The sequence below is a fragment of the Heloderma suspectum genome, chromosome 2 (genome assembly GCF_057233095.1).
Source record: "Heloderma suspectum isolate Gila_16-S chromosome 2, 16-S_ref, whole genome shotgun sequence".
Classification (NCBI taxonomy): domain Eukaryota; kingdom Metazoa; phylum Chordata; class Lepidosauria; order Squamata; family Helodermatidae; genus Heloderma; species Heloderma suspectum.
Window position 1 is genome coordinate 140,354,209 of NC_139459.1, and position 23,097 is coordinate 140,377,305.

At 44.9% G+C, this 23,097-nt stretch overlaps 1 protein-coding gene across 1 annotated transcript in view; it reads right to left on the minus strand.

Moving 5' to 3' along the window:
- LOC146352852 (low-density lipoprotein receptor-related protein 2-like) overlaps nt 1-19,770 on the minus strand; it is a 41,671-nt gene extending 21,901 nt beyond the window's left edge. Inside the window, exons 1-12 of the mRNA XM_084829687.1 lie at nt 19,707-19,770; nt 18,397-18,510; nt 18,176-18,295; nt 17,294-17,419; nt 14,526-14,732; nt 13,173-13,341; nt 12,087-12,255; nt 9,911-10,133; nt 7,898-8,023; nt 5,069-5,296; nt 3,496-3,807; nt 1,025-1,234 (exon numbers count right to left, since the gene is read on the minus strand). Coding sequence (XP_084685813.1) covers nt 1,025-1,234; nt 3,496-3,807; nt 5,069-5,296; nt 7,898-8,023; nt 9,911-10,133; nt 12,087-12,255; nt 13,173-13,341; nt 14,526-14,732; nt 17,294-17,419; nt 18,176-18,295; nt 18,397-18,510; nt 19,707-19,770 — 2,068 coding nt within the window. The remainder of the gene's footprint in view (nt 1-1,024; nt 1,235-3,495; nt 3,808-5,068; nt 5,297-7,897; nt 8,024-9,910; nt 10,134-12,086; nt 12,256-13,172; nt 13,342-14,525; nt 14,733-17,293; nt 17,420-18,175; nt 18,296-18,396; nt 18,511-19,706) is intronic.
- Nucleotides 19,771-23,097: the final 3,327 nt, after the last annotated feature.

Below are 23,097 nucleotides of genomic sequence, written 5' to 3' on the forward strand. Positions count from 1 at the left end.
TTTTTCCGTGGTCAGTATCGATTGACAGACCCATCTTCCATGAACTGGTCTAATCCTTTTTAGGAAGGAAAATCTAAGACAGCCTTCCCTGACGTGGTGCCGTCCAGATGTCGAGGGCACCAGGTTAGGTAGTGCTGATCTAAGAGATCATACCCATTGTAAGACATGGTAATGGGTCCCCACATTTTAATTGTCAACTGTTTGATTTCCACAGCTAATAAGGGCTAGGGATGTACGAAAGTTCTGCCACGGATCTCGGGGAGGCCGAATGCCAGCGCATTCGGCCCCCCGAAATCGGTGGCGGAATGGCCCCCCACCCCCCCGGGACAGGACTTACCTTAGGCGGATCTTCCTGGCGGCGGCGGTTCCAGTGGGGCGGCGGCTGGTCTTCTGACCAGCTGCTGCCGCCGCCGCCATTTCCAGGTAAAAAACAAAACAAAACAAACGTGATAGGCTACGTAAAGATTTACATACGCTATTTGCGTTCCCCTTATTTTCGCTATCTTAGTCTACGTAAATGTTTACGTAGATTAAGACGTGCCAAAATAAGGAACACAAATGGCGGCGCCCATGGGCGTCGCCATTTGCGTACGCGCATTTTTTTTTTTAATCAGCCATGATAGGCTACGTAAACATTTACGTAAACAAATACGTAAACAAATGGCCGCCGCCATTTGCGTCCCTGCTAGCCAGCGGCCGGATGTCTGGCTGCTGGCGGAGCCGGCCGGTGGCTCCGCAGAATCCCTGCAGAGCGGAGCCGGCCAGCCAGGATTCCGGGGGGGGGGGGGGGGAGGAACGGAGCGCCTCCCCCCCACCACGAATGACACCCTTCGAAAAGGTAAGTGACTTTCGTACATCCCTAATAAGGGCCCCATGAAGTCCCCTCCTCCGCAGAGTAGTATAATGATCAACATCTACAATGCATAACTGAGCCAGATACCCTCATTCAAAGGCCTCCAGTAAGGGATCTATTGCTGTTCAAGTGGCCAGCCTAGAAATCCATAATGGTGCAAATTCAGCTTACCTGCCTTCTGGTTTGTGTCAAAGATCATCAGTGCTTTCTGTACATTAGCTGCTTGCACGGTAGATGGCTCCATTGTGCTTCTGTTCCACACCACAAGTGCTGTTTTGTTGAATGTCACCAGGTAAGGCCCATAAGCAGCTGCCACCCCATGTGTCCACCTGTCCTTCACATTATATGTTCTGTGTGTGATGAGATTCAGCACTTTAAGCACTGCAAACAAGGAGCATAGTAACAAGTGTTCAGTCATGTCAGAGCCAGTTCACACAATTACACAACCCACTGTGGGTTATTTAACCCTCACATAACACATGGTGGCCGGGTTCGCATGACATGACAACCCCTGCCTGGGGTTGAATATGCAAAATGGCGGGCAACACGCACCACAGCCCCGTGGGTTAAATAAACCACAGTGAGCTGTCATGTCATACAAACAACGTCTTAAAGTATTCTGTATGTATAAATATGCCACAACACATCAAATTTCTAGAGAAGTTGTAATAACTAGGACAACAGCCCTACTATTAACCTATTAACTAGTTGACAGATCTAATATTTACCTAACAAACCTTCAGTATTGCGCCGTGGAGATTGCTTACAGCAGGTATGGGGAAACATTTCTTGTTGAGGTCTGCATTATCTTGGTCGAAACCTGTCAGAGTCTGCATTCCAGCAGCGGGTGCGGTCAGAGCCAAAAGCGACAGAGTTACAGACTGGTGAAGATCACAGCCCTAGGAAAGTCGAGGTCCACATCTGGCCTGGAAGTTCCCCACTCCGGCTTACAGACTTTTCTACTTTTCAGAAAGAAAGTCTCTAGCAGTCTTCCCCATATGGTGCCCTATAGGTGTATTAGACTACAACTCCCATCATCCCTAGCCAATACGGCTAATAGCACCAGATTGGGGAAGGCAGGGTTGCTGAACCTCTTAGTCAGGGGCCAAATGCCATTTTGGAGAAGCTCTGAGCAGCAGCATTCCAATGGTAGGTGGGGCTGGAAGCATTATCAGCATATTTTAGCTTAAAAGCTTGTACTGCCAGCAAACTAAGCCTTAGCAGAGGCATTTCAACCTTTCAGAAAGGGGGCATGGCCATCTGGGGAACCCTGGAGGGCTGTATTAGGACCCCAAGTGGGCCAAATCTGGCACCCGATCTGAGGTTCTGCACCGCTGCATTTGAGTATTTGAACTGTTCTGAAGTTTTAGTTTTACCATTAAGTGCACAACCCTATGCACATTTATTTAGGAAGAAAAAAGTCCAACAGCTTCCAGCATTCCCTAGCCAGCCATGCTGGCTAGCGAATGGTGGGAGTTGTAGGGCTTTTTTTCTGTCTAAACATACATAGGATTGCACCTTAAGTCAGTTAAAGTCTGCAGCTATAAATCAGTATTATGAGTTAAGACTATTCTAATCCAATGAAGGCTAAACATTTCTGCATCTGACAAGACTGCAACTCTTTAATACCCAACTTTCCAGGTGCTGCAAGCTCCAGTTATTTTACCAGTTTCAAAGTGGATCTGTTTTAAGATCTACTATTGTACCATATCTGACATTCTATTTCCTTTTGGTTTTTTGTAAGCAAATACAATTTGAATTTAAAAACTAATTATAAGCACCCATTTAGTGTACTTTCATGAAGATAATTTGTGAACTCCAAATTGGAGAATTGGATTATGGTCTATTGTAATAGGCTATTTAGTAACAATTTTCTATTACTACCGCTTATAGATGGATTTCACTCTGATTGCTGAGGAATGTGAACCGATTTCTTCTGTCCTCCATGCTTACAGAAGCTAAGGTTTACCATTTAGGATGTTATATGCAGGCATTGATGTACTCCCCAGCACCAATGCCACTAGCCTAACTTAAAAAAAGGTAAAGGTAAAGGTGTCCCCAACCAGTCGTGTCCGACTCTAGGGTCCGGCGCTCAGCCCCGTTTCTAAGCTGAAAAGCCAGCGCTGTCCGAAGACGCTTCCGTGGTCATGTGGCCAGCGTGACTGAACACCGAAGTGCACAGAACGCTGTTACCTTTCCTGCCGAGGCGGTACCTATTTATCTACTTGCAATTTCTTGCTTTTGAACTGCTAGGTTGGCAGAAGCTGGGACTGAAGACGGGAGCTCACTCCGTCACGCGGCACTCGGGTCTCGAACTGCTGTCCTGCTGACCTTCCAGTCTGCAGTTCAGCATCTTAACCACTCTACAGCCAACTAGATTTGTATGGCTGAATGCTACATTAAAACCTAACTAAAATGAGGAAAACTGCCAGTTTGTGTCACATCATTTGACATGGCTGCCTTGTGTTTTATTCCAAATTCTAAAGTGCAAGTAGGGAAAAAAAGCATATTCCCAAGCCAGAGAGGGCATCTGCTATTGGACCCCAGGTTTTGCAGTGGTAATGTTTAGTGCACAGCCAACATGGGAACCACCAACTTGCATAGTATAAGCTAGCATGCACCACATGGAAAGACACCATTACCCATGTCTTTGGAAGTCCAGAAGAAGCTGCATGAGCCCATGTCCAAGGCGACTGGGACATCTGTCCAGGTTTCATTCCACACTTCTTTAATATCCCTACCATCAAGTCCCATCCTCTGAACTGGTTTGTCACTCTCAAGCCAGAATAGGAATGCTCTTTGCCAGTCTAGGAACAGTTGCCATATAATCCCCTTGGCTGCGTGGTAGAGGATCTTCGTCATCATGCCAGCAAAGGTTGTAACCTTAATTTTAGTTTTGTCACAGGTTAGCCAGTACAGGTCTCCAGAAGGTATATCAACACTTGCTGCACAGACTAGGGAAAAAAGCCAATATAAAATTCAGTTGTCCTTTTCTACTTCAAATCCTTAGCTAAGCTACTGATACAGGTAGGGGTCATTCCTCCATCCATGTTAGCATGTAGATTTTTGCTTTTATGGTTTGCACATCTACAGTTCAAATTCACTCAGTAAGCCACATATATCTGCATGCCCCTCTTCTTCCACAGGGCATTGACAAAAACTTGTAGCTTTTGGCTGAAAATACTACTTGTGGGAAGAGGAAGGGCCAGAACTCTAGACCCAAGATTCTCTAAGGGGGCAGGGAAGTCTGCCCCAGTGCTCCTGTGAAACTGTTTGTATTCTCCCTCCCACCACAAGCCATCACTGCTGAGAGTATAGCTGTTGGATGGGCAAGGATGCTCTCAGCATTTCCACCTTATTCCCCCACACTCAGTTCAGAAGGCAGACATTGGCCTCCAGATGTGTACCTCTCCCAAAAATTTTGTTGCTATCAGTACTGTCTGGCAGCACTCTATGGAGGTGCCTTATACGAAGTCATACCATTAGGCAGAACCAGCCTAGATGATTACTTGGGCAGCAGCTCTCAAGTCTCAGCCAGTGAGTATCTTTTCTAGCCCAGCTACCATAGATCCTCTTAACTAGATGCCCTCTGCAAGCAAAGCATGTGCACTAGCATTTGAGATATAGGCTCTCAAACACCAAGATTCCAAACATATTCTATGACAGAAAAAGCTCTGTCACTTGCTTCCTATCCCCTGCCTCTTGTGCAATGCATTCTTAAGTGGCAATACAGTTCATTATCCTGCTCATTGGACTATGGCCTGTCAGATCTCTATTTTCAGACTTAAGGTACCCCTGTGTGTGGATGGCCCTGCTGGCTTCTATACCCTAAGTGTCCTGTGCATAGCAGAGCATTCTTCTAGTCACACAACGGGAAATTCTCAAATAAGTTATGTTGACTAGTACGACAATATGGCTTTTAAATGGTGCTGAAGCAGCAAGACCATATTGCACCAGACACTGGACTAGTTACTTAGATAACATCTCCCAGTTTCATGATTTGTCACTTGTGGCTGGAGTACAAAATTATGGCTAGATTTCTGCTTTCTTAGCATCCACCTTTCAGCATTGTTTGACAGCTATTTTTAGGCCAGTAGGCTGGAGATAGAGGGAAATGGGGATCCATTCCCATTTGTTGTCCTGTTGTTAGCATTAGGAATTTGTTTTAGATGGTGTTAAATTCTCGTGCGTCACCTGCATAGCATAGCAGCTCACCTGCTGAGTCAGTAGGAATGGTTAGTTTTGCCAAAGTCTCTTTATCAAAGCGTATCAGTTGTCCTTTGTCATCAGTCCAGTAGATTAATCCCCTTCTCCAGTCCATGTCTTGGAAGTAGATGTTTTCTGGCCATTTTGGCATCAGTGACTGCTGCTGCACCACCACTCCTTTTGGGTCAACTTGCAACCAATAGACTTGATTAGTGGTAGAATACAAGACATTTAGCTCTGTAGGAAGAGTACGGGCATTGAGAGAATGCCAATCAGAGAGAATCAATCAGGGTTCCAGTCTTACATGATATTGCTAGCCGTCATAGCTTAAGGTTAGTACAATTACATCGTTCAATGTAGGTACTCCTCTTGTGAGATAACAGAACAGATTAAAACTTCAGTAACCACCTAAGCATAGGCTTGCTATCTCACCATATCTGATTTTGGTGCTTCCTTGAATAGTCAAGCAAGTCCAGGATCATATGACCATCTGGCACTCAAATAGCACCAGATGCTGAAAGACTGTTAACTTGAGATAACTGTTCAGGTAGAAGAGACCATGGAAATGCATTCATCATGCCATTTATTCTAGTCAGTATAGGCTTTGCAGTAGTATTAAACTCAATGGAAGACTTGCAACCTTGAGAGCACACCTGAAGACTAACAGCCCAGCCTTCCTGCAGCTCCTCATTTTTAATTACAGTCAGGGCCAGAAACATTGGAGCAAGGATAACTGTTTTGGCAGTTGGCCTCTGTATACCACCACATTGAAGTTGAAAGGAAACACACCCAGATGGAAACGAAGTCAGGACTTTCAGCTGTAATTCAAGGGGCTTGACAGAAGTGGGGCACTAACCATTCAGGAAGGACAGCCAGTGGCATACACACACACCCATAGTTGGTGGCCCATAAGTAAGGGAACAAACCAACATTTCAAACTGAAGGATCGCCTTTAATACCTGGATGAAGATCCTTTGCAGTCATTGACTGCCTGAAGTCTGGAACCCATGGACATGACCAAATGCTGAGTTTCCTCCCTTGAGATGCTTTGCCAGGCCTTTACTGCAGCTGCCTTCAGCTGCTGCTTGTTTGTGGGTCTTTCTGCCTTCAGTCTTGTCTTCAGTAAGTGAGAAGCATGGTCTAGAGGGTTGAGAGCAGGTGACTGGCTTGGCCATTGAAGAACATCCCATTTCTTTACCTTGAGAAACTCTAGGGTAGCTTTTGCTGTATGTTTTGGGTCATTATCCATCTGCAATATGAAGCGGCGTCCTATCAGTTTGGCAGCTTTTGGCTGAATCTGAGCAGAAAGTATAGCCCTATACACTTCAGAATTCATCCTGCTGCTTCTATCAGCAGTCAGGTCATCAATAAACACCAGTGACCCAATTCCATTGGCAGCCATACACGCCCATGCCATAACACTACCCCCACATTTATGACAGATGATGTGGTATGCTTTGGACCATGAGCTGTTCCTTTCCTTCTCCATACTTTTCTCTTCCCATCATTCTGGTACAAGTTAATCTTGGTTTCATCAGTCCAAAGAATCTTATTCCAGAACTGGGCAGGCTTTTTTAGGTGTTAGCTGGCAAAGCCTAATCTGGCCTGTCTGTTCTTGAGCGTTACCAGTGGTTTGCACCTTGTTGTGAAGCCTCTGTATTTACATTCATAAAGCCGTCTCTTGACTGTAGATGTTGACAATGACATGCCTACCTCCTCAAGAGCATTCTTGACCTGGCTAGATGATGTGAAAGGGTTCCTCTTCACCATGAGCAGAATTCTGCGGTCATCCACTTTAGTTGTCTTCCATGGTCTGCCAGGCCTTTTGCTGTTGCTGAGCTTGCCAGTTCATTCCTTCTTTTTCAGGATGTTCCAGACTGTTGTATTGGCCACTCCCAATGTTTTTGCTCTCTCTCTGATGGGTTTATTTTGTTTCCTCAGCCTAATGATGGCCTCCTTCACTCGCATGGACACCTCTTTGGACCTCATGTGGGGAGTTCCAGTTAACAGCTACCACATGCAAATGTAACACTCAGAACCACCTCCAGGCCTTTTATCTGCTTGCTTGGTCATGGGGTACCCAGGAAACACGCCACACCTGGCCATGCAGCTGCTTGTCAGCCATTCATTCCATTACTTATGAGCCACCAACGACAGGTGTGTGTGTGTACGCCACTGGCTTCCTGAATGGTTAGTGCTACACTTTTGTCAAACCCCTTGAATTACAGCTGAAAGTCCTGACTTCACTCCCATCTGGGTGTGTTTCCTTTCAACTTCAATGTGGTGGTGTACAGAGGCTAACTGCCAAAACAGTTATCCTTGTTCCAATATTTCTGGCCCTGACTGTATGTCAAACCAATGTGATGACAGACCAGAACACCATTCCTGGCTGGCATTGGCCATTTCAGGATGGCGTGGCAGGTTTCTACCCAAACCATGATGGGCACATCTCTATGCTATCAGCAGCTAGATAGGTTTAGCATCTACAGCATGTTACAAGAGCCTCTATATGCAGGACAGCATAAGCACATCTAAAACCTGCGGAGCTTCCAGATGAGGCTTTTGTCGTGCAATTGTCCCATATCATTCAGAGTTTTACAGGGGGTGCGGATGGCAATGTCTATTTACAACTCTCTGGTGTTTTTCCATCATGTCAACATTTTTCCTTTACCATTAAAAATCTGTTACAGAGCAAAAGATAGAAAGCTGCACAATGTCTTTTGACCAACAGCACTGAGGAGCCCTCTGTCTGGAAGCATCCCTAGTGTTCAAAAAAGAAAAGCCAGGCATGGGAGGATTTGTTTTGCATTTCCACCCCAGATTTATTCACAAGCCTACCTGCACATTTGCCAGAAGGCAGGAGGAACATGCCCTCTGGACAGGCACACTTGTAGCCCTTGGGATGAACTGGCGACAAAAGGCAGATGTGGCTACATGATCCAGGAGCACATGCAGCTGTATTACCTAGTGACCAAGATGACAAGTTAGTCTTCAAGAATGGATTCAATCCTTCCCAGGTTGAATCTAGTAATTAAGATGAAGCTTGTAGATATAGCAGGACATGTGTATCTTACACAATGCAGAAACTGGTAGCAGCCACAGAATTCAGCATTCCAAGAATACAGTTCTTGTGTTCAGGTTCAACTCTTTTGTAAAACTTACAATATGTTAAGACACCAAATAGAATTCCATTAAAGAAAGCATCTAGCAGCTGTTTGGATGGGAAGTTAGGTGTTGACACTGTTTACTCCAAGAGCATACTGGGAGCTATTTTGATATCAATCACTGCCTGAAGGAAGCACCCTCTGGAAAGGCATACTGTCAAAATCAGGATTTACCCACAGGTATATGTATTACTATTTATTTATTATTCAAAATTATATTCTGCTTTCCAATATCAAAGTGGTGAACATAAAATACAATGGTACAAAACCAATAAACATAATTAAAACAGCATAATGACAAATTAATCAGCAATAACATCACACGCTCTAGCATACTAGTATTGCTGGATGGGTCACACTTCCAGGAAACCCTGTGTAAAGCAATAAGTTTCAAGCATACCCTCAACAGGAGCATCAGCCAGTCAAGTCTACCTGTGAAATACACATTTTTAACAGAAGTGTTAGGAGCAGTGGGTGGATGTGAAGTGCCAAACTCAGACAACTTAGAGAGCCCAAGTCCCTATGCAGCAGACACCCAGCAGAGGAAGCCGCCTTATGCTGAGCCAGCCCCTTGGTCCATCTAACGCAGTATTGTCGACACTGACTGGCGACGGCTGTCCAGGGTTTCAGGCAGGGATCTTCCTACCCTGCCCAGAGGTACCAGGACTGAACCTGGGGCCTTCTGCATCCGGAGCATGTGCTCAACTGCTGAGCAACATACAGCCCCTCCCCATGGCTCCCTCAGGGCCCTGTCCACAGTTTCAGTTTCTCCCGGATTTGACATAAGATCAGTGGTGCTTTAGTTAGAAATAAGAAGCCTGAAGTGTTGAGACTGATGAGGTTTTAGGGATAACAGTGTTTGAAGGATGAAAAGGTCTCGGATACAATACCGTGCTTTGTCCTAAGTCTCCTAAGGACATTTCCTTCCCCATCAAGCACCCGCACATCTAGGTGCAGGGCTCCCTGAGTAGAGGGTGCAGCTTCTGAAGAGGTGCTGGGGCTCAACGTCTACTTAGGTATTAACCATAAGGGCCATGACATTTAGACCAGCTTCCTCGCCCCAAGCCCCATTGCCTTTCTAGCCTTGTAAAATATCATGGAGCGTTGTGGAGTATTACAAGCTGCACTGCGTATCTATAAGGCTGAGGCCCTTTATGTTGAACACCGCGGCTTCAGTGTTCGCTACACTGAGGGCCTTGAACGCAGAAGCTTACTATGGACATGCTTACCCAGCTGCATGCATCTGCTACACAGAGCTTTATTGCACCATACACTGAACTGGGCCTTAACTCTTAAGTCCAGTTGGTGCAATCCGTCCATTACACCAATTGTTCTGGCCACCCCTTTTCAGATACTGAAGTGAGTAGGACCAGGGTATATAAAGGACAATTGACCAATTCTACGGTGGAGAAGTAGTTTGGGCTAGCAAGATTCTTAGATACCCAAAGCACCCTTAGCCATGCCCCAGGACAGGCCACTGGACTGCTTATTTCCCCTACCCAACATGCACCTGGCCCTCTTTTAGGGAAACAAGAGATCTGTTAAAAGTATCACCAAGATAGTTCTGCCTGTGCAATAGCATTGCTTGCAAATTCATGTAACGTGTATTGCTGGTTGGGGAAAGGAAGAAACATTCCTGCTACGAAACCAACCTCGCTCATTGCTAACCAGAGTCAGGTTTACTTACTTTGAGGCTGCTGTAGCTCATGCAGCACTGTGAACGAGGAGATAGAGGAGTTCAGCAACACACTGACACCTGGCGAGGTGCGAGATGCAGAGAAGAGGTGCTTTTTGTCTGCCCAGAAGAACGAGTTCTCAAATACACCAAGTCCCAGAGGGTCCTGTTCCTTCAGCAGTATCTCAGGGAAAGTGTATCTGCCAGTGCCATCTACTTTTACAGTCTCTATGGACTAAAGAGCAGCAGTGCTAAGTCGACATTCAGGTTTCAAACTGAGAAGACTCCCTACGCAAGCGTTAACAGCTACAGCTTTTGCCAGCCAACCTAGCTGCTGTTTATCTGCATGCGCGGTAAGCGCACTTGCCGCCAAGATCAGGCCAATTCAGAAGCACTGGTATGGCACACTGTACACAAACACAGCCTGTTGCTAACAATTCAACTAGGGTCAAGGCAAGCCAGAGTTAAGGCCCCTGATGTACAGATATATATGGCTAGGCAAGCAAAGCCCCATCTCAGAAGACATGTGCAGAGACAACAGAGGAAAATGCTCCACCATGCTCTGAAAGCTCACTTCAAACCATGATTTCACATCCTTGCTTGTGAACACTCTTCAGCCATTTTAAGGATGACTGACTAAGGCTAGCGTGATTTATTCAGAAGTACAAATGGCCTGTTAATGAGGGATGGTAGGCTCATAGCCATGCAATAGATTTGCTCTGCTGCTCAAGGCTGTCTGCTTACTTAGCCTCATGCACCATTCTTGTCTTTAAAGCAAGTGCTTTTCAGGGTGTGTGTTCATGTGTGTCTCGCTCTCTCTCTCTCTCTCTCTCACACATGCGCAATCCAGGCTCTCATACAGGGCGTAGAACCACTTAAACAGTTGAGGAGAAAGGGTGATAAGGAAGGATCTAGGACTCATTGCATCTGTGGTGTGCAGAGCACATGCTGCATGTGCTGCCTAGCAGCTACATACAAACACCCCAAAACAGATCGCGGTTCTATGACCAATTGTTGAGTTCCCTAGTGGAATACACATGGACTGCATCAATACATTAACATATTTATACTTCCTTTTGAGGGAGGGCTTTCTTGAGGCAGTTTATAAGATAATTGTGGGATATAAAAATAAGACTATTTAACAGTTAAAAGTCCAATGTATAAAATAAAGGTTGGCATCCGTTATTTAAAACGAGACTGGAATACCCAGGTCTTTAAGGCTTGTTTAAAAACAGTCAGGGAGGGAGCCACATGCCTCTCCTGTACTAGAATATTCAGTAAGGATGGGGTCACCCTAACGCAACCCAGGAAGGCCAATCCTTTTGCACACCCATGCCATTTTGACATTTCAGCTAGCTCTGCTGTAGCATAGCTTTCCTGCTCAAACACAGCAACCCACATCCAGTTTCCCCTCAGTTATCATGCTGTGCATTTTGGGAACTGGCCACCAAGGACAAACTGGATGTGGGGTTATTATTTTCAGCAAACCATATCTGATATATGTCTGTTACACCAAGCAGTTCTGGCAGGTATGTGTCTTTGTGCATCTATTAGAATAGCCAGTGCTTTGGTAAATAAAGGAATTGGGCTGTACTTGGAAGTCTGCTGTTTTTTTCATGGTAGAGTCCCTGCAAAAGGATCAGGGCTAGGGCAATACTTGGAAGGTGGCTTCTCTTATGGGGAGAAGCAGCATTTGATCTTGATTTAGGGATTCTTTGAGTTCAGACAGACATTTGGGCCTTACCCACGAGGCATCTAGGTGGCTTTAGGGATTTCCAAAGTACATAGACTGTGGTTTGGTATGTATGGTACTACCGAGGAGGATGTTTAAGTGGTCAGAGTTTAACTCTGTGTGGAGGTTTGCCGCACAGTAGAGGACAGTACTCTAGCCCAGAATAAGCAAAAACATAGGGAGAGAGTGTTGGGCTATGGGAAATCCAGCATCCCTTCACACACTTGGATAAACCAGGAGGGGGCCAAGGGAAGTTTCTATGGCAAGAACACTTAGCTATGCTTGCAACATTCAAGTTGAATTACTAGACAGTCATTGTACATGCCTACCATCTTCAAAACCACTTCCTGTATCATATGCAACTGGGCTCTACTTACAAAAGCTCATTTCACAATAAAACATTCTGCTAGGGTACTGCTGGTTTTGGATTTGTGATAGGTTATTTGAGTTCCATACCTCTTTATACTCGCTGATCCAGTAGAGTCTATTAGTTATGTAATCGAGAGTCAATCCCACAGGCTCCTCTGTAGTTAGAACTGCAAGCATATGTCTGTCTGAACCATCCATCCCTGCAGCTTCTATTATAGTCCTGCCTTTTTCACCACGATTCACCCAGTACATATATCTGTGGTAAGACAGGAGATCAGAGTACTGCACTGTGGTGTGGTGCTACAAAATGCTGCAGGAGCAGTGTTCCCAAATACACCACTAAGAGCCAAGCTTGTGTAGTCACTCATCTAGTTCTTCTCACACAGCAAGAGAGGCCTGGATTCAGGCAGGATGTGCGTCTTACAGCTAATCCCAAGTGGGTGGGTGTTGGTTGTGCTTAGCGATAAGGAAAAATGTTTATGCATGCTCAGAGACACCATTATAATATATTTCCCAGGGATAAGTGCTAGTGCAAACTAAGCTCTGAACACTTATCCACTCCTGCCTATTGAACACTGAAGCCCTCTAGACAAATTAGCTAAGCCAAGATGAATCTGCTACATTCCAGGAAGTGCCAGTACAAAAGCATTGCTCATCCTTGCCCCCTCTTGATTCCGTCTTTACTGTATGTCAAAAGCATTTTAAGACGTATTTGCTGTCCGCATATGCAAATGCTTTTTCATGTATCCAACCTGTGCATAATGCTATGGTCAGTGCACTATTTTATTACCAGGGTTTTTTTCCCAACAAGCCCCCTCTTCTCCTCCTCCTCCGAGCCGCTCTTGTTTCCCTACCCCATGATATCCACTGGGGAAATCCACTCCCTAACACTGCTCTGTGATTGACTTGACAGCTCTATCAGAACTATGCCTACTGTAGAACAGGAGAAACTGCAGTATTGCATTGACAACCTTAACAGCTGCAGTGAGCTGTCTAAAAGGAAGTCACCTTTCAGATACACACAGCCTTAGATGCTTAGGTTACTTTCCTGCCCAATATAACCCCCCACCTCTAGTAAGATGACGGATGCCTAAGGTCAGGCCATTCCAGACAGATTCCAACTTACAGCACAGTAACCAAGTAGCCACAGCATGCCTATTCCTGTACTCTTACCTTCTGTCTGGAAATGTAGTCAACTGTTCCGGCACCAAGTTCTTCTCGAGGACCTTCACATATCCCCGGCCATCACTCAAGCCCGCAAAGATGGCATGAGGAAAGCTGCTGGCCCAGTATAACTGCCCTGTAAACCAGTCTACAGATATGCTGTTGACACCACTGACACCTACAGACAGGATTATTGAAGTTCAGTAGTTTCATGCTGTATTTACAGATACTGGAAAGCAATCTGTGAGCTCTCCAGTAGGTACTAATGCATCGAGCTTAATCAGCTCCTAATTAGTCTATAAGAGGAAGTTATACCACTACATTTTATTTGCCATGCCATCTTTTTGCAGATGTCATTTAACTCATTAATAGTGGAATATATTGCTTTCACATCCAGTCCTGTTCAGGTTTACAGATAATATTGGAGCTGAAGCAGGTGCCTAGAGGACAATGCACATGTTTGCCTTGTCCACAAAAGGGCTAACCCAGAACTGCAGCCTATAGACAGTCAGCATTATTCAGCAATTCCATTGCCCTACAACAGTGCTAGTTGTAAGCCATCTTCAAGGGACTACAAGGAACGGGAGTTTAGCGCCTAGGCAGGGGAGTCTTGCTCTTCCACCAAAAACAGCTTACTTGAAACAGGACTCTGCATCATAACCATAAGCCTAGCCTTGCTCTCTTGACATTTTCAGCTCTCAATGAGATACCTTTGAGCCCAGAGTGTCCCCAACCTGGTGGTCTCTACGTGTTTTGGACCACAACTCCCAGCATTCCTGACCACTGGCAATGTTGGCTGAGGCTGATGGGAACTGAAGTGCAAAACACCTGGAGGGCATCAAGTTCGGGAAGGCTGCTCTAGCCCTCTAACATACAGAGAACACATACAGGCAGCATTCCATCCTACTGCTAAGTAGATCTGCTCCTGCTTTCTGGAGTTCTGGCCAGTTATTAAGTAATGTCTAAGTGCCTAATGTCTAATTGCTTAAGTACTATATTTACCAAGTCTTGTTTGTTGTGTTTAAATGTAAAACAGCAAACCCTTAATTGTGCACCTACTGTGTTTATATTTTCTTCTGCCATTCCTCTAAGGGGCCCAGAACAGTGTGCCCCACACTAACCACACAACAGCCCTGTGGGGCCAAAGCTCACCAAGTTAGTTTCATAGCCAAAGCTGGATCTGAACCCAGACCTTCCTGGGCCAGAAATATTGGTTCTAGTCCAACACTGTCCACTGTAGAGCAGCAGCAGTATAGCTTAACCTTTGCCTCTACTGAAGAGAGTTGCTACAGGTCAAGGTGAGGGTATTAAAGAAACAGTTAGCTCAGGACATACCCAAAGTACATTACTAGCCAACTTTACCTGGATAGAGAATAGTCTCATTTTTTCCAGGAGCATAAACATGCAGCTTTTTCCCTTCATCAATCCAGTAAAAGGCTTTCCTTAGTAAGTCATATGCAACAGAGCCAGGTGTTGTCCTTGTAGACATGACAGTCTCCAGGTGGCGAGCTTTTGTGTCCAGGACAGCAAGATCATGACCAACAGCCAGTAGTATTTTGGCAGCACCATCTGGAAAAGATCTTTCATTAGCCCATGCCCCAGAATACAGTTCAGCCAGCTGAGAGCTGTTGAGTGCACAAGGTCAGGCATCTATGAAGCATATCTGCTTTGTAATACCAAATATATCAACACAATATTTCCAAATTAGGACAAGGTCTAGTCTATTATTCTAATAGCTGGTTTGGAACTGGAAAGTAAACTTGGTCCTCCATGATTTGTAGACTAGTTATTCATCTTGCAATCCAATCTTTATATATTTATGTTCCAATAGTAACTGATATTTTCCTAGGTGTTTAGATTGGAGTCAAGAGTTCTGACTGCTACATTCTTACTTCAGTGACAGGTTTCTTTCCTAGCTGCTGTAGTTCTCCATAAGAACCTGTGAATCTTTAAGGTTAAAGGGATGCTTGGTAACACACACCAATGTAGTGAATGAAACCATGCACAGTCAGCAATCCTTTGTATTCTGATCTCACACGTTGTCAGCTGTTAAGAACTTGTGACATTACTTTTACCTATGTCAAACCAATTTTTCCTATATGCCAGACTTCGATTGTTCTAGCATTGTGTTTGATTTTTAGTGTCTAGCAATTACTATTGTAGCTGCGATAGGATGTGTTTAATGCCATCAATACTATCCACCAAAACTATCTTTTAAGTATATTCTATTATCTCATGTAGGACCTTGATATGCGGGGCCCAAGGTATTAGGTGGTGGAATTGTACCCTGTAGGAAGTGTGGATAGCGGGTGCAGACGTCCAACAACACACGAAGTGTTTTAGGGGAAAAGTCCCCTCCCTCATGATCACATTGGGGTTGAGTGGGGGCTCTTTCTCCCTTTACCTTTGGCTGCTTCAGAGGCAAATAACCCTCACCTGATGCTAGTTCTGGTGAGAGGCATAAGGGTCAATTCCAACTCCTGTTTTTCTGCAGTGATAGAAGTATCCATGGAGTTTCATACCCTCACAATAAATCTTCCCATCCCCCCACCTTTAGGCTCCTGGGACATCTCCATATGAGTAATCGAACTACAAGTCTAGGAAGAGACATGCCAGTATTATGTTTTTGGGTTTATTTTTTTAAAGGATCCATAGTGTTTATCCAGATTAAATCCAGTATGATGTATTATCAATTCCATTAATGAAACAGCTGGCTATAAGTCCCAGGTACTTATGAAAACATGGGACAAGTTGGGTTGGTATAACCTTGTTCTGAATTTGGGGGTCGGAGTTGTTAGCTGGGCCTGCCATCTGCACTTCAGGCTGGCCAGTTTAATTTGATATACCACGGGTCACTGATCAGAACAAAAATGGTTAAGCTTTCTGATGCTGGCTGGTGATGAGAGCCCCTCACACTAAGCCTCATGCTTACCATCTATTGATGGAATTATGTGCCCTGGGCAGAACTAAAGCAGAACTAAAGCCAGAAATACAGCACTCTGTATTTCTGGCCAAAAGTCTATGCTGCATCCCCACCCTAGTTACACAACTGCCAGTGTCTTTAAGAAGTTGGTATATCCTACCTTTTTCTAGTGGCAGCCATTACCACAGTTCAGCCCTGGAGCTCCAGTGACCCTATACTTGATTTCAACTGCATTTGCAAGAAGCAAGTAGGGTATTTGCATAGAAGTAGGATTTGTCATGAGGTTTAGTTCTCCAAGGTTTAAAGCCACAGGAGAGATTATTTAGAATGTTTCACAGCCTGTTATATTGAGCCACTGGCTGGATTTAATTGCTTTGGCCATATAGACCCAAGGTGACACCTTGTGTACCTTTAGTTTTGCCAGGACAGGGCTACACAAATAGCTCATGCGGGGATGTACGGATTTTGTAAAATCCATTTCATCTGCATTTTGTGGATTGTCAGGTCCCTTTCATTCTGTTGGCTGCTCACTGGAGGAATCGGATTTTTTCCTATTTCCTGAATTTGTGCAAATTCACACTTGCACAAATTGGCAAATCCCCCCCAAATGTGCAAATACTCCCCAAAATATGCATTTTCATGCTTTAGTCTATGGGGGAAATGTGCATTTTCAGCCTTTTTTATTTTACATATTTTTGTACAATTAAATTTGTGTAAAATTCCAGAAAGTTAAAAAAAAAAACAGTCTGCAAGTCTGCGGAATCTGTGAGACTCAGGAAAAGCTGCTCTGCTGCACAATCCATGGGCCAAATTCATAGAAATCCAAACTCATTTGATTCCATTGCAGATTTCTCCAGTATCCCTAAACTCATATAGTACTGAAGTGGCACAGCAATTCAACTTGCCTGACATCATAACAGATGCTGTTCCTAACTGATTGCCCAGGGACACTTCCAATTACACCTGGGGCTGCTTAAGCAAGAACAAGGTCCTACCTAAGACACTCAAGGAGATGCACATTTCACAAAGTAGGGGCTTAAGTGGAGATTTGCTGCCTGAGGTGCCACTAAAAGCTGTCTACTTTAAGCATTAAATTGTGCCACCACCTCTACAGAAGTGCTTACAAGTACCAACTTCTGCCAGGCGGTCTTATTTTTCTTCAGCATTCAGAGTCAAAATCCATGCTGCATGTAAATTGAAGGCTTACCTGCAGCCTTGCAAGTAGTTCCACTGGAGAGGTGGTATCCTTGGACACAATCACAGGTAAAAGAACCTACTGTGTTCTTGCACAACTGACTACAAGGACTGTATGCCATTGCACACTCATCAACATCTGCAATAAACAAGTAGAGCAAGTGGTATACGCAGAAGTTCCCATAGACTGGAGCTCTAATATCAGTACACTCGTGGCCATGTAGTACTACCTGGAGATATTACTACCTTCTTACATTACACTATCCTGATCACTTAGTGGGGACAGCACACTAGCCTTAATATCTCATAAAAGGGGCATCTACTTATGTTGCTTAAAGGAACCTTCCCCCCACAACTAAGTGCACCCATTTAGGAAAGCTGTACAAGCCAGCCAATAGGAGGAAGTATGGTTCAGGTTACTAAAGTTATCTGACACAAAGGTGGACCAGCTGTTACCTGCCCCTCAATGCCAGACAGCAGTTTGCCAGCTACATTCTAGGCATGGATATAGGTTCTGCTATAGAACTGACATGTCCTCTGCCAAAATAGTTGGATCCCACATTTTGAGCAGCCAGAGAAACTTCCACTGGCCTCCTGGCAATAGATGTAGTTACATATTTCCAGAGACTACTCTATATTGCCTCATACACTGACTAGTACACTGTATAAACTGAAAAGCTACAGCAACTAAGCATGTATAACAGGTGAATCTCTGCAAGTTATGTCCAGCAAGTTATGAAATGCAGTTGCTATTCTTTAATAACATACTATGTCTTTACTTTGTCAGCTCAAGTGTCCTGACATTTCAAGGCCTTTTGCAACATATCTGTACTGGTTGAAGTTTTGCAAGCTCTCTCTCTAGTAATAAGGAATACCCATTTTATTTTACTCATACCTGTACAATTTTGACCATTAGCATGAAGATTCCATCCAGGACCACATGAACACCTCACTCCCCAAGATGTCTCAGTACATTTCTCCATGCAACCTCCATTGTTTAGAGAGCATTTTTTGCCTAGATGCATAGAACAGGAATTAATACAACTGTTTAAAGGTGTCAGTTCTGCTGCATGGAGCATTGTGTTAACAGTTTAAGCTATTAAAGCGTTCCATTACCACAAGTACTGGGTTCATCGGTGCCATCTAAACAGTCTGCTACTCCATTGCACATTAGAGATTCCAGAATGCATTTGCCCTTATCACAGTTGGCCATTCCTTCTGGGCAGGAAGCTGTATTCAAAAGTCCAAGTTAGTTAGAATTATGCACACTGTTAAAACGCACATGTTAGTTGTTGCCAACATATTTCCAGATAGAATAGGCCAATGCAAGTAATCTTGCTGGCCAGGGCCACCTCAAGTTATTTTGCTGCCTGAGGCAAAGGACAAGATGGTGTCCTCCTCTCATTCCATGTACAGAAGCTGACCAGACCGGCAGTTGAATCTTACTTCAATACGCTTGTGACAGGGTAGCGTTCGCCACCACACCTGAGGGCAGCAAGCTAGCTGAAGGGGTGCAGGGTAGGCCATGTCATCCAGTATCTCACTACCTCCTAGCATTTACTGCCCAAGAGAGCTGCCTCGTTCCACCTAATGGTACAGCCTGCCCTGTTGCTGGCCAAGTACTAATGGCTTTCAGTCAGACTTGCCTAAGGTTGCATCATGCTTCCAGTTCCCTGGAATGAATATTCACATGTTGGTCAAGTGGATTGTAATGTAACCTGTTTTGTAATCCAGCCACTAGTAATGCTTCACATGAAATTTGGTCAAGCTGCTGCTCAAGTTTTAACCATTTCAACTTAAACAGTTTCAGTATTGGATATATGGCCCTTGATGCCCTGGACTCCTCAGTACAGCAGTGATGCCAACTGCAATTATTGGTACAGCTGAGAACACGGTGCAGTTACCAACACTGCTTGACTATTAGGGCCGGCATCCAGCTAGACACATCTTAGTTGATGATATACAACTAGAGGCTGCATATGAATAAATACACTGAAGTTTTCAGATGCCCACTCACAGCAGTCAGTGTCTTAGGCCAAGTTTGAATGAAATGTGCTGCATTTTTATAAATAAAATAGAATGCATCTTATGAGGAAACCCAGTTAAATCTTTGTCTACAGTGGTGGTGGACCCCAATTTAACCATTCCTTGGCTGTGTGGAACACTGCAGATAGTAGGTATCCTCCTGGAGGCAGTTTTTGCAATTAATTTTAGAAGACTGCTGCCTAGTTAAGCATTTTTAAATTGACTAATCCAGTCCATCTACTAAACTTTGCAGCCTGACAGCCTATCTGCTGTTAACTCATCACAGCAAGCTACTCCAAAGGTCTATACTGCATGTCTCAAGTAAGAGTTTGAGATGCAGCATTTTAACATGTGGGTTAAGTGGCACCTGTGCATGTCTCAAAGTAGTCTAATCTGCTTACCACAGACTTCTTCATCTGAGCGGTCTCCACAGTTGTCAATACCATCACATCTCCAGTCCTCCATAGCGCACACTTTGTTCTTACACTGCCACTGTCCAGCCAGGCAACTATGCAGGGGACAGTTTGCTTCATCCGAACCATCGTCACAGTCCTTATGCTGATCACACATTTCCCATGGGTCGATACATTGATAACTTCCTCGGCATGGGATTTTTTTCTCTGCACAAACTGCAATTATATTATAGCATCAGAATGGATGGTTTTGTCCTCACCTTGTTCCTGTGGTCAGTGCTCTCATCTCAACTCTGCGGTGCTCTGACTTCCTCCCACTAGGAGACAGGTTTTTTTTTTAAGGGTTGGACCAGGAAGCACTACACCTTACTCCAACAGGAGACAAAAGTGTGGTCTGGTCTGCAATAGCAAAGAGGGGCTGTAGCTGTATGGCATAAGGTCCCATGTTCAGAGGGAGTAGGAAAGATCTCCAAGTAAGACCTTAGGAAAAACTGGGCCAGGTGAACCAATGGGCCTTTATTTTATTGATATTTAGATCCTACCCTTCCTTGCAAGGATCCCAGGGTGGCCTTACTCTATGCAAGGCTGTTTTATGCGTTCAACATTAAGGAAAGAAGCAGAGGAGCGTATGGCATACGAGACCATTGAACTGTTCATCGGGAAGAGGTCATTTAGGGATGAAGGTCATTTTCCTGCCAGAGGACTCTTTCTCCCTAGCATGCAAGTAGCTTACGCCACTAGAGTTTCGGCTAACAGTGCAGCTGGGGACCTTGCATGCCACTATCTCCCTTTTGATTAAAGGGATTGTTCGTTATAGAAACCATTTGCCTTCACCTTGCCCTAACAGAATACGCATCATGTAATTCTTAAAGTGCTTAGTAGGAGAGTTGCAACAAAGGGGCAAACTAGCCTTCAGTAGAGCTTCCTCTTAGGAAGTCATGCAGTTGGGTGTTGGCAACAGGGAAAGTAAGGGAGCCCCCTGATGGCCCTACATTTTGGAGCAGAGTACTCTTAGGCCAATCACTATCAGCCTCTAGCACTCTGTAAGCCACTAACAGAAGCCCAGGAGAAGCCAGCATCCCTGGCCAGCATTTTGACTCACCTACCGGGAAAGAGCTTGCCCCACAGCCACTCAGGTATGGACGGGACACACCTGAGTAGCTATCTTAGCCAAAAGGCCAAGAAGCGGAGTTGTCTTCCAAGCCAATGGAGGATGGAAGGCACATGCAGACTTTGTCAGCCAGTCAGCCCATAGGAGTGTCTGTGCTATATTAAAAAAAATTCACACTAGAGGCAGCCACTACATTCTAGGGGTGTATGAAACCCCACTTACCTGGCTCCACTGGGGTCCGCAGGGGGGAGGCAATCTGGGTCCTCCCCCCGGAATCCTCAACGGGGGAGAGGCGATGCTGTCCTCCCCCCCGGAATCCTGCCCGGCCGGCTCCACTCTGCGGCCAATCCATGGAGCTGCTGGCCGGGCCGATCCACAGCAGGGCCTCCATCTGCTGCTGGGCTGCTGCAGACACAAATGGCGTCCTGCATAGGGGACGCCACTTGCGTCCCTACGCTAGGCCGTGATAGGCTACGTATATATTTATGTAGCCTATCACGGCTAAAGCAGGGACGCAAATGGCGGCTGCTACAACAGCCGCCATTTGTGGCCGCAGCAGCCCAGAAGACGACCCAGAGCCGCCGCCAGGTAGGTCCGTTCCGGGGATTTCGGGGGATGGCAGGGGGGTAGTCCATTCCGCCACGGACTCTGGGGGGCTGAATTCTAAAGAATCTGGCCTCACTGGAGTCCGTGGCGGAATTCTCCAACATCCCTACTACATTCTGGTAGCACTAAAGCTTTTTAAGGCCAAAGGGACAACCCAATTTTTGTACGGTGTACAAATTGGACCATATTGCACTTTTTCCACCCTTGAAGTAGTTCAATCTAAATTTCTGAGGGCCATCCTCCAAGTGCCACGGTGCCTTTCCAATGCAATTCTGCATCTGGAGGCTGGACTTCAAAAGGTTGAAACCAGGGCCTGGCTTGCAATTTTTAACATCTAGCTGCAGTTTTTTTCTTCTCCAGTTGGCCTTGCCCTGTTAATTCTTTACAATAGCTTTCAATCCTCATGGTCCAATAAACTATATCCAAAGCCACAGTCCTACAGCTTTTCCCCTGACAACCTCATCCCGATGGGATAAGAGGCAGCCAGGGGGCTACTTAGACAACATCTTGCCCATGTAGACCATCAGCATGATTTAGGATCAATCCCCAATCCCGGCCTATACGATAGAGTGCTCTGGCCTTTTAATTCGGCAAAGTACCTTGTTACATTCTCAGTTCAAAGATATCACAGAGCCTTTACATTAGCCTGAGGTAACTCACTTCCCTCAGCTGTCCTTGAAAGCAGATAGAAAAGTTCCTTATTGTGAACTAAAGTGCCAATGTGGATCAGGGGAGACTGAAACAGTGTCTCATGTTCTCCTATACTGTCTTTTTATTGGGATGCACGTAAAAGTTTTATTGAACCTTTTTTAGTTAAATTGCCAGGACGCCCAGATACCTTTTACCTTTATTTACTTCTTTCCGACATAAAAGCACATATCATTCTTAACATTGCCAAATTCTGTGCAGTAGTGATTAAAATATACCAGGCCTTAATGTGAGGTTTTATTATGTATAATTTGTGCTATGTCCTCTTCCTTAGTTCAATAATTATTTTCTATGGATTTTGTGTCATGTTGTAAATTTATTTTGCTGGTCAATTGACTGTAATAAATTCTTACTATACTTGAGTGGCTGTAATGGAGTGGCATTCCATTACAGCTTGCCCCATAGCCACTCAGGTATGGCTGGGGCAAGGAGAAAGTGAGTGGGGGTCAGGCGCAGCTCAGGCGCAGCTCAGGGGCATGCTGAACATCCAGGATCCAGAAAAAGTGCCTTGACACCAACATTCAGAAGTTGCTCCCCAGTTCTGGTACTTTGCATCCCCATTACCCGTTTCCCACAATTGGATTTTAGATAGGTACATCTTGAATATAACCAGCCTATGACTTGGCTTGGAAAAAAGGGGAATTTTTAAGGTCTTGACATTAAGCCAAGTATCAGAAATACAGTCAGAACTTCGGTTAGTGTAACTATGATTCTTCTCCACTATTTTAAAAGTTTGTATCCTGCCTTCCTGTAATGACAGTCGATTGGCTACAGCAGGTATTTGCCTACAATTTCCTAAGTATTGTTGAATGCCTGTGTGTTAGTCTCAACTCCTCTTACCTGTGTGAAACTACACAAACCACTAAAGCCAATTAAAAGCCATCTGTTTATCAAGAGCAAACAGGACAGCAGCCTTTAAGAAGGCTTTTGATCAAGAGAACTCCTACTCATCCC